Source organism: Trachemys scripta, chromosome 14 (assembly GCF_013100865.1).
Source record: "Trachemys scripta elegans isolate TJP31775 chromosome 14, CAS_Tse_1.0, whole genome shotgun sequence".
Taxonomy (NCBI): domain Eukaryota; kingdom Metazoa; phylum Chordata; order Testudines; family Emydidae; genus Trachemys; species Trachemys scripta.
Window position 1 is genome coordinate 6,240,807 of NC_048311.1, and position 18,573 is coordinate 6,259,379.

Sequence of the window (18,573 nt, forward strand, 5' to 3'; positions counted from 1 at the left end):
TGTAGGAATGTGTTGCTCCCTAATCACAAGCCTTGAAGAACGGCAAACTGTTCCCTTGGCAATGAGGCAGGAGTGACCTTGTTCTAGCGCCTATGTTTGGAAAACTTATTGGCAACCTGACATCACCTTTGCAGCTGGTGTTCACGCGCTCAAGAGATGGGTTCGTTATCTTATGTGCATGTATACTGCCTGGCTTTTCTATGCGCAAGAATGTAACCACTAAGAAGAGTTGTAAACAAAGTAAGGAGAGAAATAAAAACCCCAGGAAAGTTTTCCTGGGAGGCTTTTTGCTTGAGGCTTTTGAAGCTCTCTAGCTACCACAGACCTGGCGTTCTGTTTCCTGCGTCGTCACCACAATGCCCCAACTGTGGAAAAAACTTTAGCGCCAGGAGGTACCTTATTCAGCATCAGAGACTCCTCCTGGGAGAGAAACCCTATGGGTGCTCCGAGTGTGGGAAGAGCTTCAGCCAGAGCTCAACTCGTATCAGGCACCAGCGAATCCACACGGGAGAGAGACCCTACAAATGCCCTGACTGTGGGAAAAGCTTCAGTCAGAGCTCCAACCTCATCACGCATCGGAGATCCCACACGGGAGAGAGGCCATACACATGCCCTCACTGCGGGAAAAGCTTCGGCCGGAGCTCAATCCTTATTCGACACCAGAGAACCCACATAGACTAGAAATTCACAATTTTCTTTTACTGGAGTCTGAAGCAGTGCAAATAAACTGGGAAATGCATTGTCTGGGGAGGGGTAAGGGAACTGACATGCTGAGAGGCAGAGGGGGAGGTACTGATTACTGAGATTGTAGGGGATAGAAAGGGGTGTGAGGATCTGCGGCCCAGATCCTCAAAGGTACTTAAGCATTGCTCTGCTCAGTCTTGCAACACCTAATTCCTCAGCACCCTGCTGCCCAGTGGAATTCGCTTCCCTCCCTGTACAATGCATGAGGAGAGTTAGGTGTCCAGGGAAGAGATTCCTGAAGCCAGCAAACTGTGCGGGGAGCCATTGAAGCTAGCCAGGAGTGAAATGCCAAGCCGAGGGGTGGGGAGATGAGAGGGGCTTAGCTGCCTAAGCAGCTGACCTGGTGTGCAGGGCTGACAGGCCAGATAGGATGTGTTTATACTGTTGCTGAGAGTGTCCCTCAGCCCGGGTAGACAGATTTGTACTAGCGGGGCTTGAGCTGCCACACAATCAGTGTGAACACTGCAGTCGGGCTGAAGCCGAGGGTGTTGGTTGGGCTTAAGCGCCCGAGATGCAGCCCAAGCTGCAATGTCCACATTGCTATTTTTAATATGCTAGATCGAGGCTTGCTAGTGTGAATCTATGTGAGGCTTGTTTTCAGCTACAGTGTAGACATACCCAATAGGGCCCTGTGCAGACCCCATCTGAGAGGCTGGGCCCAGTGTAGCTGCCCAGAGCCCTTACTTGCAGGGACCCAGCTGTCCCTGTCTCACTGTCCTATCTCTCTTGTGAGTCTTTCTATCATTTAAACAACAAGAACGTGACTCTGACCCCATACTCCTGGCCATTGGGGGGGTGTATGGCTGGGGCATGAGCGTAAATAGGGCAGGTGGAGGGGAATGAAGAGCTGCAGTGACCTTGGGATGACCTGAGGGTATCCCTGAAATAAAAGGTTCCTGGTGCTGATGGGCACCTGGCCCCCAGGGCTGCCCAAAGCCCCAGCTGGCAGCAGGGAGCAGGTTTCTCTGGGCTGTGTCTCTGGTCCATTCACTCTGGAGGTTTCTCTCTGCTCAGGAAGGAGAGAAGGACTTTGGCTGGATCCCCCCCTGTGCTGCGTTTCTGTCCTGGGGGGAGCACAGATTCATTAGCTGCTGTCATTAGAGTGCTCTGATTATTGCCAAGGGTGGGGAATCACAACCCAGATCCACAGAGGGACTCAGGCATGGCAGAGCTCAGCATTTGGGTGCCAAGGAAATCACAGGAACAGCACCGTGATCCACAGAGCTTGAGGTTGGTGCCTGGGCCCCCTCTTCAATGAATGGGCTGAGATAGGTGCCCCTGAACGTGAGCCAAAAACCCAGCGCACTAGATAGTGCCAACAGGACGTGGCCAGCTGAGAGGTATGTCCTAAATTCCACCCCTTTCACTGAAAGTTAGATGCCTAAGTCCAGGCTGCAGGGAGGCGCCCAGCTCTGCTTGTGAGCCATGTCCAGGAGCCTCTGCCTAGAGTCAGGTGGTGCCAGTTATTGCAAGAATGCGTTAGGCACCTGTCTTGCTCCATGCAAATGGCTGGACGAGATGGTGGTGACACCACTTGTGTGGGAGATCCAGGTTCAGTTCCCCCCTCTGCCATGTTGGGGAAAAGAGAATTTGAAAAGGAGTTTCTTAAGTCTTAGCTGAGTGCCCTGGCCTATGGGATATTCTGATGTGGGGCTTCTAACCACTGGGCTAAAAGTTATAAGAGAGGTAGTCCCACAGCCAGATTTTGGATGGGACCTGATCTGGTAGGTGTGGTCAGCACCCACCCACTGGATCATAGGCAGCTGAACACCTGCCTTTCTCCATGGATCACTCTGGGGCTGGGGCAGGGCACATAGGGGTCTGGATGCCCACAGTGAGGTAGCCGTATGCTTGCCCAGAGGCATGTAGATGCTGAGGGAACTGTCACTCTGCATACTTAGGGGTGGAGTGAGTTTCGGCTCCTACAGGGTTCTAGGGGAGGTCTGTGGGTCACAGAGGAGCATAAAACTGGGAATTAGCACCTAGGTCTGGGGTTAGTGGCCTAATTACCCATGTGGCTCAGGGCGCTCCCTCCATTTGGGATCCTCAGCTGCAAATCCTCTGCTGGCATCAGGCACCAGAGCCAGGTCAGACGCTCAGATAGCCCAGGCTGGAGCAACCTAAACTGTCTCTCTCTCTGCTGTCTCTGGGTCACACCTGGTCCATCTCTCACGCTCGCCCTATGTTTCCCTGTGCCCCCAGCTGTCTTCTGTGCGGGAGCTGTACTGCCCCGACTCTCTCCACCTCTGGACCTCCTGCCGCAGGGCCTGTCAGTCACCTAACAGATGTTAGGGGTGCTCAGAGCACCCCTACAGGATCAGGCCTGGCTGCCGCCTAACCCCGTAGGCTCCTATTCACTTTCTCCATACCATTCATGCTTTTATAGCTCTCTATCATAGCCCCACTTAGTCATCTCTTTCCTAAGATAAACAGTCCCAGTCTTTTTAATCTCTCATCATATAGACGTTATTACATACCCCTAATCATTTTTGTTGCCCTTTTCTGTACTTTTTCCAATTCAAATATATATTTAAGATGAGGCAACCAGAACTGCACACAGTTTTCAAGGTGTGGGTGTCTCCTAGATTTCTATAGTAGCATTATGACATTTTCTGTCTTACTATCTATCCCTTTCCTAATGGTTCCTAACTTTCAATTAGCTTTGTTGACTGCCGCTGCACACTGAGTGGATGTTTTCAGAGAACTATCCAGAATGACTCCAAGATCTCTTTCATGAGTGATAACAACTAATATAGACCCCCATCATTTTATAGGTACAGTTGGGATTATATTTTCAAGGCTCTCTCTGTCCAACCCATGTGCTCTTTAACATCTGTCACCTTTCCCCCAGTCCTTAGTTTAAGGGTGTTATACCAGCAGCGCTATATCAGTATATTTATGCAGCTACTCTTGTAAAAATTTCCTCATGTAGACAACCTTTAAACTAGTACAACTGTTGTGTGAAAAATGTTATACTCCCACAAGGAGGTGGGGGCCTCGCAGGGAGGTGGGTGGAGGAGGGGAGTGACTTAGCGGATGGTGGGGCCTTACAGGAAGGGGCAGGGATGGGAAGATGCAGACCGAGGGCTGGTCTTGGGAGGGGGGAAAGGTGGAGTGGGGGTAGGAAGAGGAGCATAGTGGGGGAGGCAGCATGGGGGGAAGAGCGGGAGTGGGGCTTTGGGATGGAGCACAGGCATGGCCACGGCCCAGGCATCCACTCAAATGCCTCCAAATGAAAGTGCACAGCATCCTGTTTGGGAAGGCTTAGCCTCCCCGGCCTATTATACCTGCAGCCCATGGTCTGTCTGCTGGGCTCCCTTCCCCTCAGTTGCTCAGTCTTGGTGCTGGACTCCCAGCCGCTCTGGGGCCTCAGGTGCTTGTCCCTTGTGCTCAGGCACAGTCATGCCCTGGGGGGCAGAAGAGGTTGGAGTGTTTTGGGGAGGTCGAAGCGGGAAGGCATTCAGCATAAGGTTGGCACCCATTGACTCTGTTATTTGGGGATGAATGGGGCTATTGCTATCAATCTTGGGGCCATTGTAGCCATGCCAGTCACCAGTGATGCTCCAATAGGATCTCCACAGCTAGGAGGGTAAATTCTGTAGGAAACCTCAAAGAGACACCCCCCCTCAAAAAAACAAAACAAAACCGATGACACCCCAAACCTTCAGGAGAGGCAAGAATTTTGTCCCTCCCCGACTGCCATTCCCCTGGCTCTGCCCATCCCCCTCCACAGCAGTGTCCAGTGAGGGGTACTAGAGGCTCAAAGATTCATCGCCCTACTCATTCCTGTACACCCCAAGATCTTCCCTGGAGGACTGGAGGTGCGGATGCTGCAGGAACCTGGGCGAGCAGCTTCCAGCAGATGAGGGTCTTAATGTTGTGGTACCCAGTAACACCAGAGGGCTCAGGTTATTGCTAAGGGAAGGACGGTGGCTCTCTTCCTCTGCCTGCACAGCATAGATTCCAGATGTGCTAGCCAGCCCCTGAGCAGCGTCTCGGCTGGGGACAGGAGAATTTTAGGGATACTGACACTCACTCGCCACTTCTTAGGCTGGCTGGGCCAGGACCCTGCTGTGATAAGCACCCCCGCCCCCCTCATGGACTCTCCATGCAGTTGTGCTCAGAGGGGAACGTCTCAGGGATTATCTGCTGTCTGTTCTTTCCAACATCTTTCCCTTTCCATCCAGTATTCAGTGGGAAACAACTAGAATCATTGCATAGATTCCAAGGCCAGTCGTGACCATTAAACCATCTAGCCTGACCTTCTGCGTGACACAGGCCAATTCCTGTTTGAGCTAGAGCTTATCTGAAAAAAATCAATCTTGGTAAATCATTCTGATGCCTATCTTCACTATTGACTTCCAAATATGTGGTTCCATATCCTCTGGAATTTCATTTTGGAATAAAACCAGAAACAAAATTTCCAAACATCCTGTTCTGACATTTTCACAGTGAAACATTTTGAAACGTGCTGATTGAACTGAAACAATTCGGTGTGTGTGTGTGTAATTTTTCATTCCAATTTTGTACCAAGCCAAATTTCAAAATCAGGAAGAGAGCTTCCCTCCCTCACACAGGTCACCTACGCAGCAGGTTACCTTGTTCTTTGCCTGGCTGAGGGGCTTCTTTAGAAGTATTTTATTGACTCCTATGTATAGGACATTCTGTCAGCCTCATGTATTTATCTGGTCCACATCATGATCTTCAGTATGTTTCTCCTCACAACACACTTGGGAGGAGGGGAGTGCTAGCATCCAGATTGGGATCTGAGGTGCAGAAAGGCTAAGGGATTTGCCCAAAAGCAGGCTGTAGCAGCACAAGGGATTGAACCAAGGTCTCCCAAGTGCTAAGCTAAATCCTGGACCGTTGGACCACCCTTCCTCTTCTCTTATAGCACTCCAGTCTGGTGGTCACAAGGACATAGACCACCAGGGCAAGTCCATATCGCTTCCTGTCCAGCTGCTGATTGAAGAAGAAAAAAAAAATCACAGTGATTGTTCCTATGTGGGTGTAACACAAGCTAATCCAGCCCTGCTGTTTGACCCCCCTTAGTGGCTACACTGCATCTAGAGAGCCTGCTGCTTCTTTTGGGTTGTTATGAGTGGGGTAAAACCTCAGTGAAGCTGGTGAGTGTAGCCACCCTTCAACTGGGATAAATGTCAGAAACAGTGAAGCTCCTTTATGGAATGAAATAGCTGAAACAATAGCAGTCTCCACCCAAAACAAAAGTACATGTCCCCATCCAGAAACTGAGCTTTGTGGAGAAGTTTTGCTGGCTATTGTTTTGTGAAGGTTTGTGTGTCTGGAAGAGAAGCAGCAGAAAGACCACAGAAGTTGAGGGCTTGGCTACACTTGCAAGTTAGAGTGCATTAAAGCAGCCCCAGGCACCCTAACTCCTTATGTGTCCACACTGGCAAGGCATGTAGCGCTCCTGGACTCTGCAGCTGGAGCGTTCCTGGTAATCCACCTCCACGAGAAGCATAAAGCCCGGGCATCAGTGTGAACGAGGTATTGCATTACTGCATTGTGATTGGCATCCGGAAACATCCCATAATCCCGTGAAGTCAAGTGGCCACTCTTCTCATTGTTTTGAAATTGGCTACAGGAATGCGGATATGCCCTTTCAAAGCTCCATTTCTGATAGCCGGCTGCTTATCTGCTCTGGGACAAAGCAAGCTATTAGTGTGGAATGCTGCTGTTCTGAGTGTGTGTGTATATGTGTGTGTGGGGGGGTCTGCTGCTGTCTGAACTTACAAGACAGCATGCTGACATGCTCTCAGCCCCCCAAAACACACTGTCTCTCTCCCCATATACACACAACACGCTCCCTGTCACACTCCACCCTCCCCATTTGAAAAGCACATTGCAGCCACTTGCACACTGGGATAGTTACCATAATGTACTGCTCTTTGTGGCATTGCAAGACCTGCTAATGGGGCCACGCCAGTGCGCTTGCAGCTGACAGTGTAAACACATAGCAGCGTTTTCCCTGCTGTGGTCTCCGAAGGCTGGTTTAACTCCCAGCGCTCCACATCTACAAGTGTAGCCATGCGCGGAGAGGGAGGGCAGCAAGAAAGCCAGGGAGGCAGCTAAAAAGAGCACTTGCAAGCATGGCCCTGAGAAAAGCCAAGGGAGAGCTTTTGGGCAGACTGCTAGCTGAAAGAGCCTTTGAGCTGTGATCAAAGAAACTGTCTCCTGTTGTTTGATTCCTTCTGTGTTCAGGAAAACAGGGCTTTGTACATTCTTTGCAAATAAGCAGGACTGACCAAAGAAACACCTGACTCTATCATTAATTTCTCCTCCTAGTAGAAGCAACTCACAGGACCCCAAAAACTGGCTACCAACTTGGGCCAAAAAGGGGTAACTGAGTTAATGATGCTTTAGCTCAGGCTCTATAGGCTCCTGGGGTGAGGTCCCACGTTGGAAACCTACAGCTGACCCCTGCCAGTAGCATCATTATATGGGTATCTAGGATCAGCGAGGAGAGTCCATGAGGCTGCTTACCATAGCTAGAGCTACCTAATGCAGGATAATGGAGTTTATCAAGACATTTATCTCCTCTGGCCTGCATTACCTGGGTTCACCTAAAGCTAGCTACATGTGTTCGTCCACAGCTCCCACAGAAGTAAATGAGGCCAGGGCCCCAGCTGGTGTAAATCAGCCCTATCTCCACTACAGTCAATCCTCAGCTGGATGTAAATTGGTGTTGCTCCATTGGACTCAGTGCACCAGCTGAGTATTTGTGCCATAAAATTTACTTATTTAATAGACACTGACTGAAATTCCCCTCATGCAGAGGATCAGCATGAGAGCCAGGCTCTGCTTATTAAATCCGGGTGAATAACTGACTTTTCGGGTCACTGGCAATTCCGAAAGAAATCAGGAAAAAAAAATCAGGTCAACCTGAAAACAATTTTTTTTAAAGTTTAATTGAATTGAAAAGTCAGAAAAAATTGTTTTGGATTGAACAAGGTTTCTGATTTCAATACTTTTCACATTTAAAAAAATTAAAGGAAATTACGAAACAAAATGTTGTTCCAAACCAAAAATCAAAATCATTTCCAAAAATGTCAAAAAAATGTTTTGGTTTCTTTTCTATTTTTTTTTGTTTCTCCAAAAATTTTCATCCAGCTCTACCATTTACGTCCTGCTCACTGCCTACATTTGCTCGCACACGCACATACACACACACTTCTCTGTGTCTTCCAAGCATGATTCATAATTAAACAGAAGTAATTAAGATTTATTAATTGTACTACAGTAGCAATGAACAGGCCCAGTTCTGATTGGGGCCCCAATGCATCAAGCGCTACATAAACACATAGAAAGACCTGGTCTCTGTGCCAAAGAGTTTACAATCTAAACAAGACAAAACAGAGAAAGAGACAGACTACAGATAAGGAGATGACTGGAAGTTTTCCCCACCTATATATTACCAAATACATATATGAAGTACAGCTAGACTGACAGAGGGATATGCATGGTGATTACGACTGGCCAAAACACATGCTGTCTAAACTTTTTATTGATGGAAATTTGAATTTTGACTAACGCATTTTTCATGAAAAGGAAAATATCTGATTTCTGAGGAAAATATCAATTTTTCATCTAAAAGACAAAACAAAACAAAAAGCAAAACCCTGAGCTCCCTCAAAATGAAATGTTTTGATTTGGAAAATCTGCCAAGGTTGCTTCATGTGAATTGTAGTTCAGTTGCTTCATATCCCCATTCTCCTCTATGGGCCGGGTTCCCCAGCTAGGTTTCATCTCCCATGATGCATTGTGGCCATGGAACTTCCATGATTCACCATCTTCCCTCAGCAAGGCATCATGGGAGATGTAGGCCAATTAAGGAGCCTGGCCCATAAAGGAGAATGGGGGCAAGAAACACACAAACTACATCTCCCATGAGGCACCATGGTGTCATTTCAGAATTGAAATATTTCCATTTTGCATTTAAAAGTTGAAATTTCCTGTGAAAAATTTCAACAAAAGCATTTCCCCCCCTCATTTTCATTATAATTTTCCATGGGAAATCCCAGTTTCTGACCAACTTTAATGTGATTAGATAGATAGATAGATAGATAGATAGATAGATAAGAGCAGGAGTAGTCAATAAGTGGACCATGGGCCAAATAATAAGTAAATAACATTTTGGGATCTGTTCAAAAGTTCCACCACCAGACACGTTTGAACAGATCCCAAAATGTTATTTACTTATTATCATTATTGTTAGGATTTTTAAAATTAATTTCCCCTGAGTCTGGACCTTGACTATACCTTGACCAAGAAATTTGGACTTTGAGAAAAAATAACTGACTACCCCGGGTTAGAGGGTATTAAATCCCCCTTAATCCCTCAAAATAGAGCACAAATGGGACTGAAGTGGGGCTTTGCCCTTGGTCTGGACTCTGCATATGGGTGAAAGAACAGGAAACATCCCTTGAAACACATTTGTGAATGCTATTTCCTGTTTTGTGACCAGCTGCATGGAGCGGGAGCTACAGGATTTTTGTCCATCACTATGGAGAGCTCCAAAATACAGGAATTGCCCAGAATGTATGTGTGTGTGTCTGGGGGGGGGGGGGAAGGGAATACACCAGATGGCCCAGCTAGCTTGTTATACCCCCTCCTGCCACCCCAGAGAACCAGAGGCCGTCATCACTTTGGGTAGTTTGGGGCTTTAAGAAAAATAAAATTTCCCTTTGGCTCCCAATTCCTCGCAATCCCAGACAAACAATCCATTCATGTAGTGCCCAGCTGCTTCATCACAACCCCTGCTTCCTAAGGCAGCCACTCCCTCCCCAACTCAAATACACACCAATCCCCTTATACTCCTAAGCAATGTGGGCTGAGATTTTCAAAGGAACCTAAGGGACTTAGGCCCCCAAATCCCAGGGAAATTCAATGGCAGTTCACTAACCCCAGGCTACCTATCTATAATGCTGAGAGAGCTCCCATCGCTGTAGCATCTGGGCACCTCACAACCTTCAGTGCATTTGTCCTTGCATACCTCTGTCAGGCAGGGCAGAGCTATAACCCCATTTTACAGATGGGGGACTGAAACCCACACACACGAAGGGCCAGGTTTACAAAGGTACCTAGGTGCCTAAAGCTGCAGATAGGCACCTGGAGGGATTTTTTGAAAGCACCAGAGGAGGTTAAGCACTAGAGCTAGCCAAAAACATTCTGAAGGAATGGTTCTCTGTTGGAAGGGGCATTCTGTCAAAATAGGAGAAATGGATTAGTTCTGATGAAATTTCATTGGGGAAAAATAAAATGAGATCAAAACATGCCTAGAAGGCTGAAAGGTTCCATTTCTACCTTTTGGGGAGGGACCATTTTGATTTCCTTTGTTTTTTGTTTAGTGTATATATATATAGTGTGTGTGTGTGCGTGTATATATATATATATATACACACATATACACACACCTCTACCCCGATATAATGCGACCCAATATAACACGAATTTGGATATAACGCGGTAAAGCAATGCTCCAGAGGGCCGGGGCTGCGCGCTCCAGCAGATCAAAGCAAGTTTGATATAACGCGGTTTCACCTATAATGCAGTAAGATTTTTTGGCTCCCGAGGACAGCGTTATATCAGGGTAGAGGTGTATAAACATATAAAGTCACAACCAGAACATGATGGAATTTTGTTGCATGGGAAATTTCTACTTTTTTTGGTTCCCGTTTGGAACTGAATTTTTAGGCATCTTTAAGCACCCAAATATCTTTAAAATCTGGCCCTAAAGCCCATTTAAATCAATAGGAGTCAGGAGCCTAAATACCTTTGACGATCTGGGCGTGATTGTGGCAGAGCAATAAACTGACCCTGGGCTAGTCCTCCGGCCTGCGCTCTACCTATGCCTCTGGGTGGGGCCAGGTCCCCCATCACAGGTGTGTCTTCTGGTGCCTCTGGAGCAGCGGGTCACTGACACAGCACTTGCCCAGGTAGGGCCCATCCCTGGCACAGGCTCCCGGGGGCTGGCGGCAGGGTTTCCCACCCCTATGGGTGCGCTGGTGCGTCAGGAGGGTGGAGTTCTGGCTGAAGCCCCTCCCGCAGGCAGCGCAGCGGTAGGGTGCCTCCCCAGTGTGGGTGCGCAGGTGCACAAAGAGGGTGGAGCTCTGGGAGAAGCGTTTCCCACAGCGGGCGCAGGGGTAGGGTCTCTCGCCTGTGTGGACGCGCTGGTGCCGGGTCAGGTTGGAGCTGGCGCTGAAGCTCTTCCCGCAGTCGGCGCAGGCATAGGGCCTCTCTCCTGTGTGCACGCGCCGGTGCAGGGTCAGGTAGGCGTTGCGGCCAAAGCCCTTCCCACACTCGGGGCAGATGAAGGACTTCCCCTCCTCCTCTGGGGCAGGAAGTAGCTCCCCAGCGTGGGTGCGCTGGTGCCGGGCGAAGTTGGACCGCTCGTGGAAACCCTTCCCGCAGTGGGGGCAGGTGTGGGGCTTCTCCTGGCGGTGGGTGCGGCGGTGCCGGGCCAGCGTGGAGCCCTCCCGGAAGCTCTTCCCACACTCGGGGCACCGGTGGGGCTTCTCCCCTGTGTGGGAGCGCAGGTGCTGCATGAGGTGGGAGCTCTGTCCGAAGCGCTTCCCACAGGCGTCGCAGGCGTAGGGGCGCTCCCCCGTGTGGATGCGCCGGTGGGTGGCCAGGGCCGAGCGGACAGGGAAGCCTTTCCCGCACTCGGGACACTGGTGGGGACGCTCGCCGTGGGACCGGCGGTGCTTAGTGAGGTCTGAGCCGCGCTGGAAGCCTTTCCCGCACTCGCTGCATATGTTAGGCCGCTCCCTGGCCTGGCCTGGACTCTCCATGGCTCCACCACAGGGAGGGGATGGGCCCCGGGCGGGGTGCGGCCCCGTGCCTCGCTCACACTCCGACTCCGAGGGCGAGTTTCTCTGCTGCCTTCCTGAACCGCCCTCAGTCACACAGGCTGCTCCCTGATCAGGGCTTTGCAGCTGCTCAGGGGTGTCCTGCTGTGGCCTCTCCTCCTCCTCCCTCACCATCCCCTCGGCAGCTGCAATCGAGAGAATCCAGACACGAGTCAGTGCCTCTGCGGGCAGCAAGGGAGCGTCAGGAATGGGGATGCTAAAGGGAGTGTCACAAAGGAATTGAGAGGGTCAAAAATCAGAAGCTGATTCCCCAAACCCTCCGTCCTCCCAGAGGATAGAGAGGAGGGACAGGCCTATCCCCGCAGCCTATCTGAGCACACAGGGGAAGGGAGCTCCAGCATGTCTCAGGCAGGGTGGGCGGGAAGCGCTGAGTTGCGTCCGCCATGAGGATATGACACCTGCTGGGGACAATCCTGACCTGGCTGAGACGAGGCAGAACTGGGGGAGATCCCGAAGGCTTGGATGGTTTCCAAGTTAGTTTAACTAAATCCTCACCTCTGTGGCTGCATCTTGGGACCTCCCTGTCCTCAGAGCCCTGTGGATCTGGGACCCATGGCTCCTCCCCTCCTTCCAGCTGGGAGATCACGAGGGATTTGGGAACGGGAAACCCTGCTCAGGGTAGAAAATGGGAGAGGTTGAGGCTGGTATTCATGTGCTTCTCAGGCAGACAGTTCTCTGCTTTCATATCAGCCCCTTTCTTTGCTGGGCAAGGGGGCACTTGAGACAAAGCAACTGGAAAATATTCATGGAGACCCACTCTGTAGGGTCACACATCCAGTGGCAGACATATGGGGTCCTCTGCAGTCCATTTAAGGCTCCCCCATGCATGCAAGCATGCGCGCGCGCACACACACATACACACACACTTTTACTTCCCTGGGGCGTAAAAATCCACCTGCCCATTTCACAGTGTAATAGGACAGTAGACAGACTTTTTAAGGTGTACAATGGAAACCTGGTCAGCCCAGCCCAGTTCCAAGCTGCTTGGTCAAAAGACCAAGTCACTGAACTGGAAGAGCAGCCAGGAATGAATAAGGAAGCAACTGCTGAACTTAGCTTTTCCACCTGAGGCTGGAATGGTACAAGTAGCTCCAGAGAAGCTGGCGCTCTGCTTGCCAGTGATGGGCCAAGATGGCTTCCGGGAGTTCCAGGCAGTCGCCCTCAGATGTCTTTGCCCAAGAGCATGCTGGGAAATGTAGCTCACTCTGGTAGCTATGTCAACAGTGTGCCCTTGTTGCCAAGAAGGCTAATGGCATATTGGGCTGCATTAGTAGGACCATTGCCAGCAGATTGAGAGAAGTGATTATTCCCCTCTATTCAGCACTGGTGAGGCCACATCTGGAGTACTGCGTCTAGTTTTGGGCGCCCACTACAGAAAGGATGTGGACAAATTGGAAAGAGTCCAGCAGAGGGCAACGAAAATGATTAGGGGCCTGGGGCACATGACTTACAAGAAGAGGCTGATGGAACTGGGCTTATTTAGTCTGCAGAAGAGAAGAGTGAGCGGGAATTTGATAGCAGACTTCAACTATCTGAAGGGGGGTTCCAAAGAGGATGGAGCTAGGCTGTTCTAAGTGGTGGCAGATGATAGAACAAGAAACAATGGTCTCAAGTTGCAGCGGAGGTCTAGCTTGGATATTAGGAGAAACTATTTCACTAGGAGGGTGGTGACGCATTGGAATGGGTTACCTAAGGAGGCGGTGGAATCTCCATTCTTAGAGGTTTTTAAGGCCTCGCTTCACAAAGAGCTGGCTGGGTTGCTTTAGTTGGGGTTGATCCTGCTTTGAGCAGGGGTTGGACTAGATGACCTCCTGAGTTCTCTTCCAACCCTAATCTTCTATGATTCTATGTCAATGTCCTAAAGTGGGCCAAAGCATGCTGGGAAATCAGGGGAAGGACATGAATCCTGCCCTTACCGCAAAGACCTGGAACAGAGCTGGTGAGGAAATTTTTGACACAATGATTTTTTTTATCAGAAAATGCCAATTTATGGAAACCAATTTCTCAGGTCCAAGATAGATCCTAGGGTCAGAGAGCCCCATCCATTCCAATGGGTAGGGAACGTGACTGGGATCTAGATTCGAGTCCCAGAATCTAGCAGAGCAGCAAGTTCAGTCTATACCTCCTGCACCCCAGAGAGAGCCCGGATTTCTCTCACTCTTTGTGAACTTCCCCCATTGGCGCTGTTCCACTTTGAATAAACAATTAAATATTCATTGGGCCTACGTAAGAAAAATTGTTTCCACAGCCTGGGGGTTAGGGCACCCCAGAGGGACTGGGCTGAGCCAGGTCTCTGCTCCAGATCAGAGCCTTGCAAACAGGGAAGTCATGGGAGGGAGCTCTTCAGGTGCAGGAGGAGTGACTAGGTGAGCTCTTCAGGTGCAGGAGGAGTGACTAGGTGATCCTGGGGCTGACTTTGTTGTGTTAGCTTGTTGTGTGCCTGCTTGATTTATGTTTATAGTGTGGTCTGTTTTGGGGGCTGTGTGCTGAGCCTAGTGGCCTGCTAGGCTAGGCTGAGACCTTACTAACGAGGCTCTAGCTGGCCATCCTTTGATCCCTTGACAAGGAGCAAGGCTAACTCAGGGAAAAGAGGGGTTTAAAAAACCTGCTCCTAAGTCACCAGAGGAGCTAGTGAACAGGGGAGTTTTGCAAGGCAACTTAGAGGGGGAGCCTGAGAGCAAGCTACACTTAACAGACATACTCTAAACTTAGGCCAATAACCCCCCACACACACATCCCAAAAAAACCCCAAAGCAAAAACAAAAACCCCAAAGAACGAACAAGCAAACAAACAAACAAACCCAGTAAAAGCAAAAAAGAATGCAGGCAGAAGCCCAGCAGCAGTGTGGGGGCTATCCAGTTTATTACCCTGAATGACGCATGTATGATTATCTGCCTTGTGGGTGGGTTACGGTGGCATACTTTTGCACTCGGTGAAAAGAGCTCATGGCCCTCAGAGACTGAGTATGGGCTGTGGAGACCAGAGTGGCTGAACTGGAGGAGCTAAAGGAGACAGAGAGGTACGTAGATGAGACTTTCCAGGACACAGCAGAACGGTCCCACCCCCGGTCTGACAGTCTCTGTGCTGCTGAGGAGGATGGAAGTCTCGGGGAAGGAGAACATCCAACTGGAGCAGAGGGAAAAGATTCCAGATGATGTCACGGTATTCCAGTTATTAGGAAGAGCCAGGTAATAGTTACAGGGGAGTCGATCATTAGAAATATAGGTAGCTGGGCTTGTGATGACCGGGAGAACTGCACGGTGAACTGCCTGCCTGGTGCGAGGGTTGCAGATCTCTCAAGAAATCTAGATAGACATGTGTGCAATGCTGGGGAGGAGCTGGTGGTCCATGTAGGTATCAATGACATAGGGAAGGATAGGAGAGAGGTCCTGGAGGCCAAATTTAGGCTTCTGGGTAAGAGATTGAAATCCAGGTCCTCTCTCTGAAGCTGAAACACTTCCTGTTCCACATGCAGGACCAGCTAGATAGGCAGAACTGCAGGGTCTCACTGTGCAGATAAAATGAGGTGTAGGGAGGAATGATTTAGGTTTATTAGGAAGTGGGGAACCTTTTAGGGAAGGGGGAGCTGTCATAAATATAAAGAGAAGGGTAACAACCTTCCTGTATACAGTACTATAAAATCCCTCCTGGCCAGAGGCACAAAATCCTTTTACCTGTGAAGGGTTAAGAAGCTCAGGTAACCTAGCTGGCACCTGACCAAAAGGACCAATGGGGGACAAGATAGTTTCAAATGGGGGGGGGAGGGGGGAAGGAGAAAGAGAGAAAGGCTTTGTTTTGTCTGTTCTTTGTCCTTGCCGGAGACAGATCAAGGAAGCAAGCAATCCAACTCCATTAGAATTAGTAAGTACTAGCGAGGAAATGCGTTAGCTTACTTTTATTTTGACTTGTGATTTTCTCTGTGCTGAGAGGGAGGTGTATTCCTGGTTTTCTTTTTTGTAACTTTAAAGTTTTGCCCAGAGGGAAATCCTCTGTGTTTTGAATCTGACTGCCCTGTGAGATTATCTTTCATTCTAATTGTACAGAGGTGCTTCTTTTAACCTTTTTCTTTCTAATAAATTTCTGTGTGTGTGGTTTTTTTTTTTTTAATTTAATTGTTTTTTTTAGTGGTCTAAAAAAACCAAAGGTTGGTTTGTGCTCATCTTGTTTATTCTCAAGCCTCCCCAGAAAAGGGGGTGAGGGCTTGGGGAAATATTAGGGGAAAGTAGGAACTCCAAGTGGTCCTTTCCCTGAGTTTTGTCTAATCACTTGATGGGGGCAGTTACCTAATCCAAGGTACAAGGGAGAATTTGTGCCTTGGGGAGTTTTTAACTTAAGCTGGTAGAAATAAGCTTAGGGGGTCTTTCATGAGGGTCCCCACAACTGTACCCTAGAGTTCAGAGTGGGGAGGGAACCCTGACAGGAGCCTACACAGGAAGGATGGGCTCCACCTAACCCAAAACAGAACCAGATTGCTGACATGTATAATTAAAAAGATTGTGGAGGCGTTTTTAAACTAAGGGCTGGGGGAAAGCTGATGGGTGAGGAGGAACACACAGTCCAGACAGACACAGCCCTTAGGAGAGGATTTATTAAAGAGGATACTCCTCATTCTAGTAAAGAGGAGAGGATATAAAGTACTGTACATGTAGGAAGTGGAAAAAAAAAAAAAAAGAAGAGTTCAACCAAAAAGAGTCCATCACAGTTACGTCGCAGCAAGGCAGTCAACTAAATATTGCTTGTGTACAAATGCCAGAAGACGACATACTAAGAGGGGTGAACTTGAGTGCTTGGTATTAAATGAGGATATTGATATAATAGCCACCACAGAAATTTGATTGAATGATGTTAATCAGTGGGACACGGGAACACCAGGGTACAAAATATATAGGAATGACAGAGTAGGTCTCAGTGGTGGGGGAGTGACACTACATGTGAAAGAAAGCATAGAGTCAAATACAGCAAAAATCTTAAAAGAATCAAACTATACCATATAATTTCCATGGATAGAAATTCCATAGTTGAATACTAAGAGTGTAGCAGTAGGGATATACTACCGACCATCTGACCAGGGTGGTAATGGTGACTGTGAAATGATCAGGGAGATTAGAGAGGCCACAAAAACAGATCACCCAATCATAATCAGGGATTTCAACTACCCGGTTTTGACTGGGTATGTCCCCTCAGGATGGGAGGGAGAGAGAAATTTCTAGACACCATGAATGGCTGCTTCTTGAAGGAACTAGTCCTGGAACCCACAAGGTGAGAGGCAATTCTTGATTTAGTTCTAAATGGTGCACATGATCTGGTCCAAGAGGTGAATATAGCTGAACTACTTGGTAATAGTGACCATAATGTAGTTAAATTTAACACCCTTGCACAGGGGTGGATTAGGGTTTTGTGGGGCCCTGGGCCAGAACAAGTGTCCTCCCCATCCCTTCCGAGCTCCTGCCGGGGAGTAGGGTTGGGGCATGGGGGCTTGGAGACTGGAGGATAGTTAATGTAACATCGATTTTTTAAAAAGGCTCCAAAGGCAGCCCTGGCAAATACAGGCTTGTAAGCCTAACTTCAGTACTAGGTAAATTGGTAGAAACTATAATAAAGAACAGATCAGACACATAGATGAATACAATAAACTGGGGAAGAGACAACGTGGCTTTTGTAAAGGCAAATTGTGCCTCACCAATTTATTAGAATTCCTTGAAAGCATCAACAAACATGTGGTGGACAAGGGTGATCCAGTTGATACAGTGTACGTGGACTTTCAGAAAGTCTTTGACAAGGTCCCTCACCAAAGGCTCTTAAGCAAACTAAGCTGTCATGGGATAAGAGGGAAGGTCCTCTCATGGATCAGTAATTGGTTAAAATACAGGAAACAAGGGTAGGAATAAATGATCAGTTTTCAGAATGGAAACAGGTAAATAGCGGGCTCCCCAGGGATCTGTACTGGGACCTGTGGTGTTCAATACATTCATAAATGATCTGGAAAAGTGAATAACCAGCGAGGTGGCAAAGTTTGCAGACAATTCTAAATGACTCAAGATGCTTAAGAGCAAAGTTGACTGTAAAGAGCTACAAAGGGCTCTCACAAAATTGGGTGACTGGGCAACAAAATGGCAGATGAAACTCAATGCAAAGTAATTCATATTGGAAAACATAATCCCAACTACAGATACAAAATAAGAGAGTTTAAATTAGCTGTTACCACTCAAGAAAGATCTTGCAGTCAATGTAGATAGATCTCTGAAATCATCTGCTCAAAGTGCAGCAGCAGGCAAAAAAAAGCTAACAGAATGTTAGCAGTCATTAGGAAAGGGATACATAATAAAACAGAAAATATCATAATGCCACTATATAAATCCATGGTACACCCATACCTTGAATACTGCATTCAGGTCTGGTCGCCCCATCTCAAAAAAAGTTATATTAGAATTGGAAAAAGTACAGAAAAGGGCAACAAAAATGATTACGGGTGTGGAACAGCTTCCATACAATGAAAGATTGAAAACACTGGAACTGTTCATCTTCCATCATTTGGAGATTTCAAGTCAGGACCAGATGTCTTTCTAAAAAATACCCTCCAGTTCAACCACAAGATATTGGGAATCTCTGGGTAAAATTCGCTGGCCTGTGTGATGCAGGTTGGACTAGATGGTTATAATGATGTCTTCTTTCTGAAGCAGGCTGTGCCGATGGCCTCCCCTGAACACTGACAGCTAATAAACCCACTCTCTTTTGTGTTGTTTTAAGGCAGGCATCTCCGACCAATGTGTCGGACACAATAAAAAAATAATAAGAGGCTAGAGAGAAATATTATTGCCTTGAATTGAAACAAAGTCTGTGAGGGGGAACTCTATTTTCTTTACAGATCCCACAGATGTGCCTTGTCTCTGTGTGTGTCAGCACCTGTCACACTAGATTTTCAGGTTTCAAAGTAGCAGC

The 18,573-nt window shown here is 48.3% G+C and overlaps 2 protein-coding genes across 2 annotated transcripts in view; both read right to left on the bottom strand.

The window, feature by feature from the left end:
- Nucleotides 1-18,573, bottom strand: part of LOC117887172 (zinc finger protein 501-like) — a 1,015,593-nt gene that overhangs the window by 662,506 nt on the left and 334,514 nt on the right. The gene's annotated exons all lie outside the window — the stretch shown is intronic.
- The window catches only part of LOC117887211 (zinc finger protein 850-like), a 50,434-nt gene continuing 42,121 nt past the window's right edge, over nucleotides 10,261-18,573 (bottom strand). Inside the window, exon 3 of the mRNA XM_034789572.1 lies at nucleotides 10,261-11,416. Within this exon, the coding sequence (XP_034645463.1) occupies nucleotides 10,641-11,416 (776 nt within the window). The 3' untranslated portion in view covers nucleotides 10,261-10,640. The remainder of the gene's footprint in view (nucleotides 11,417-18,573) is intronic.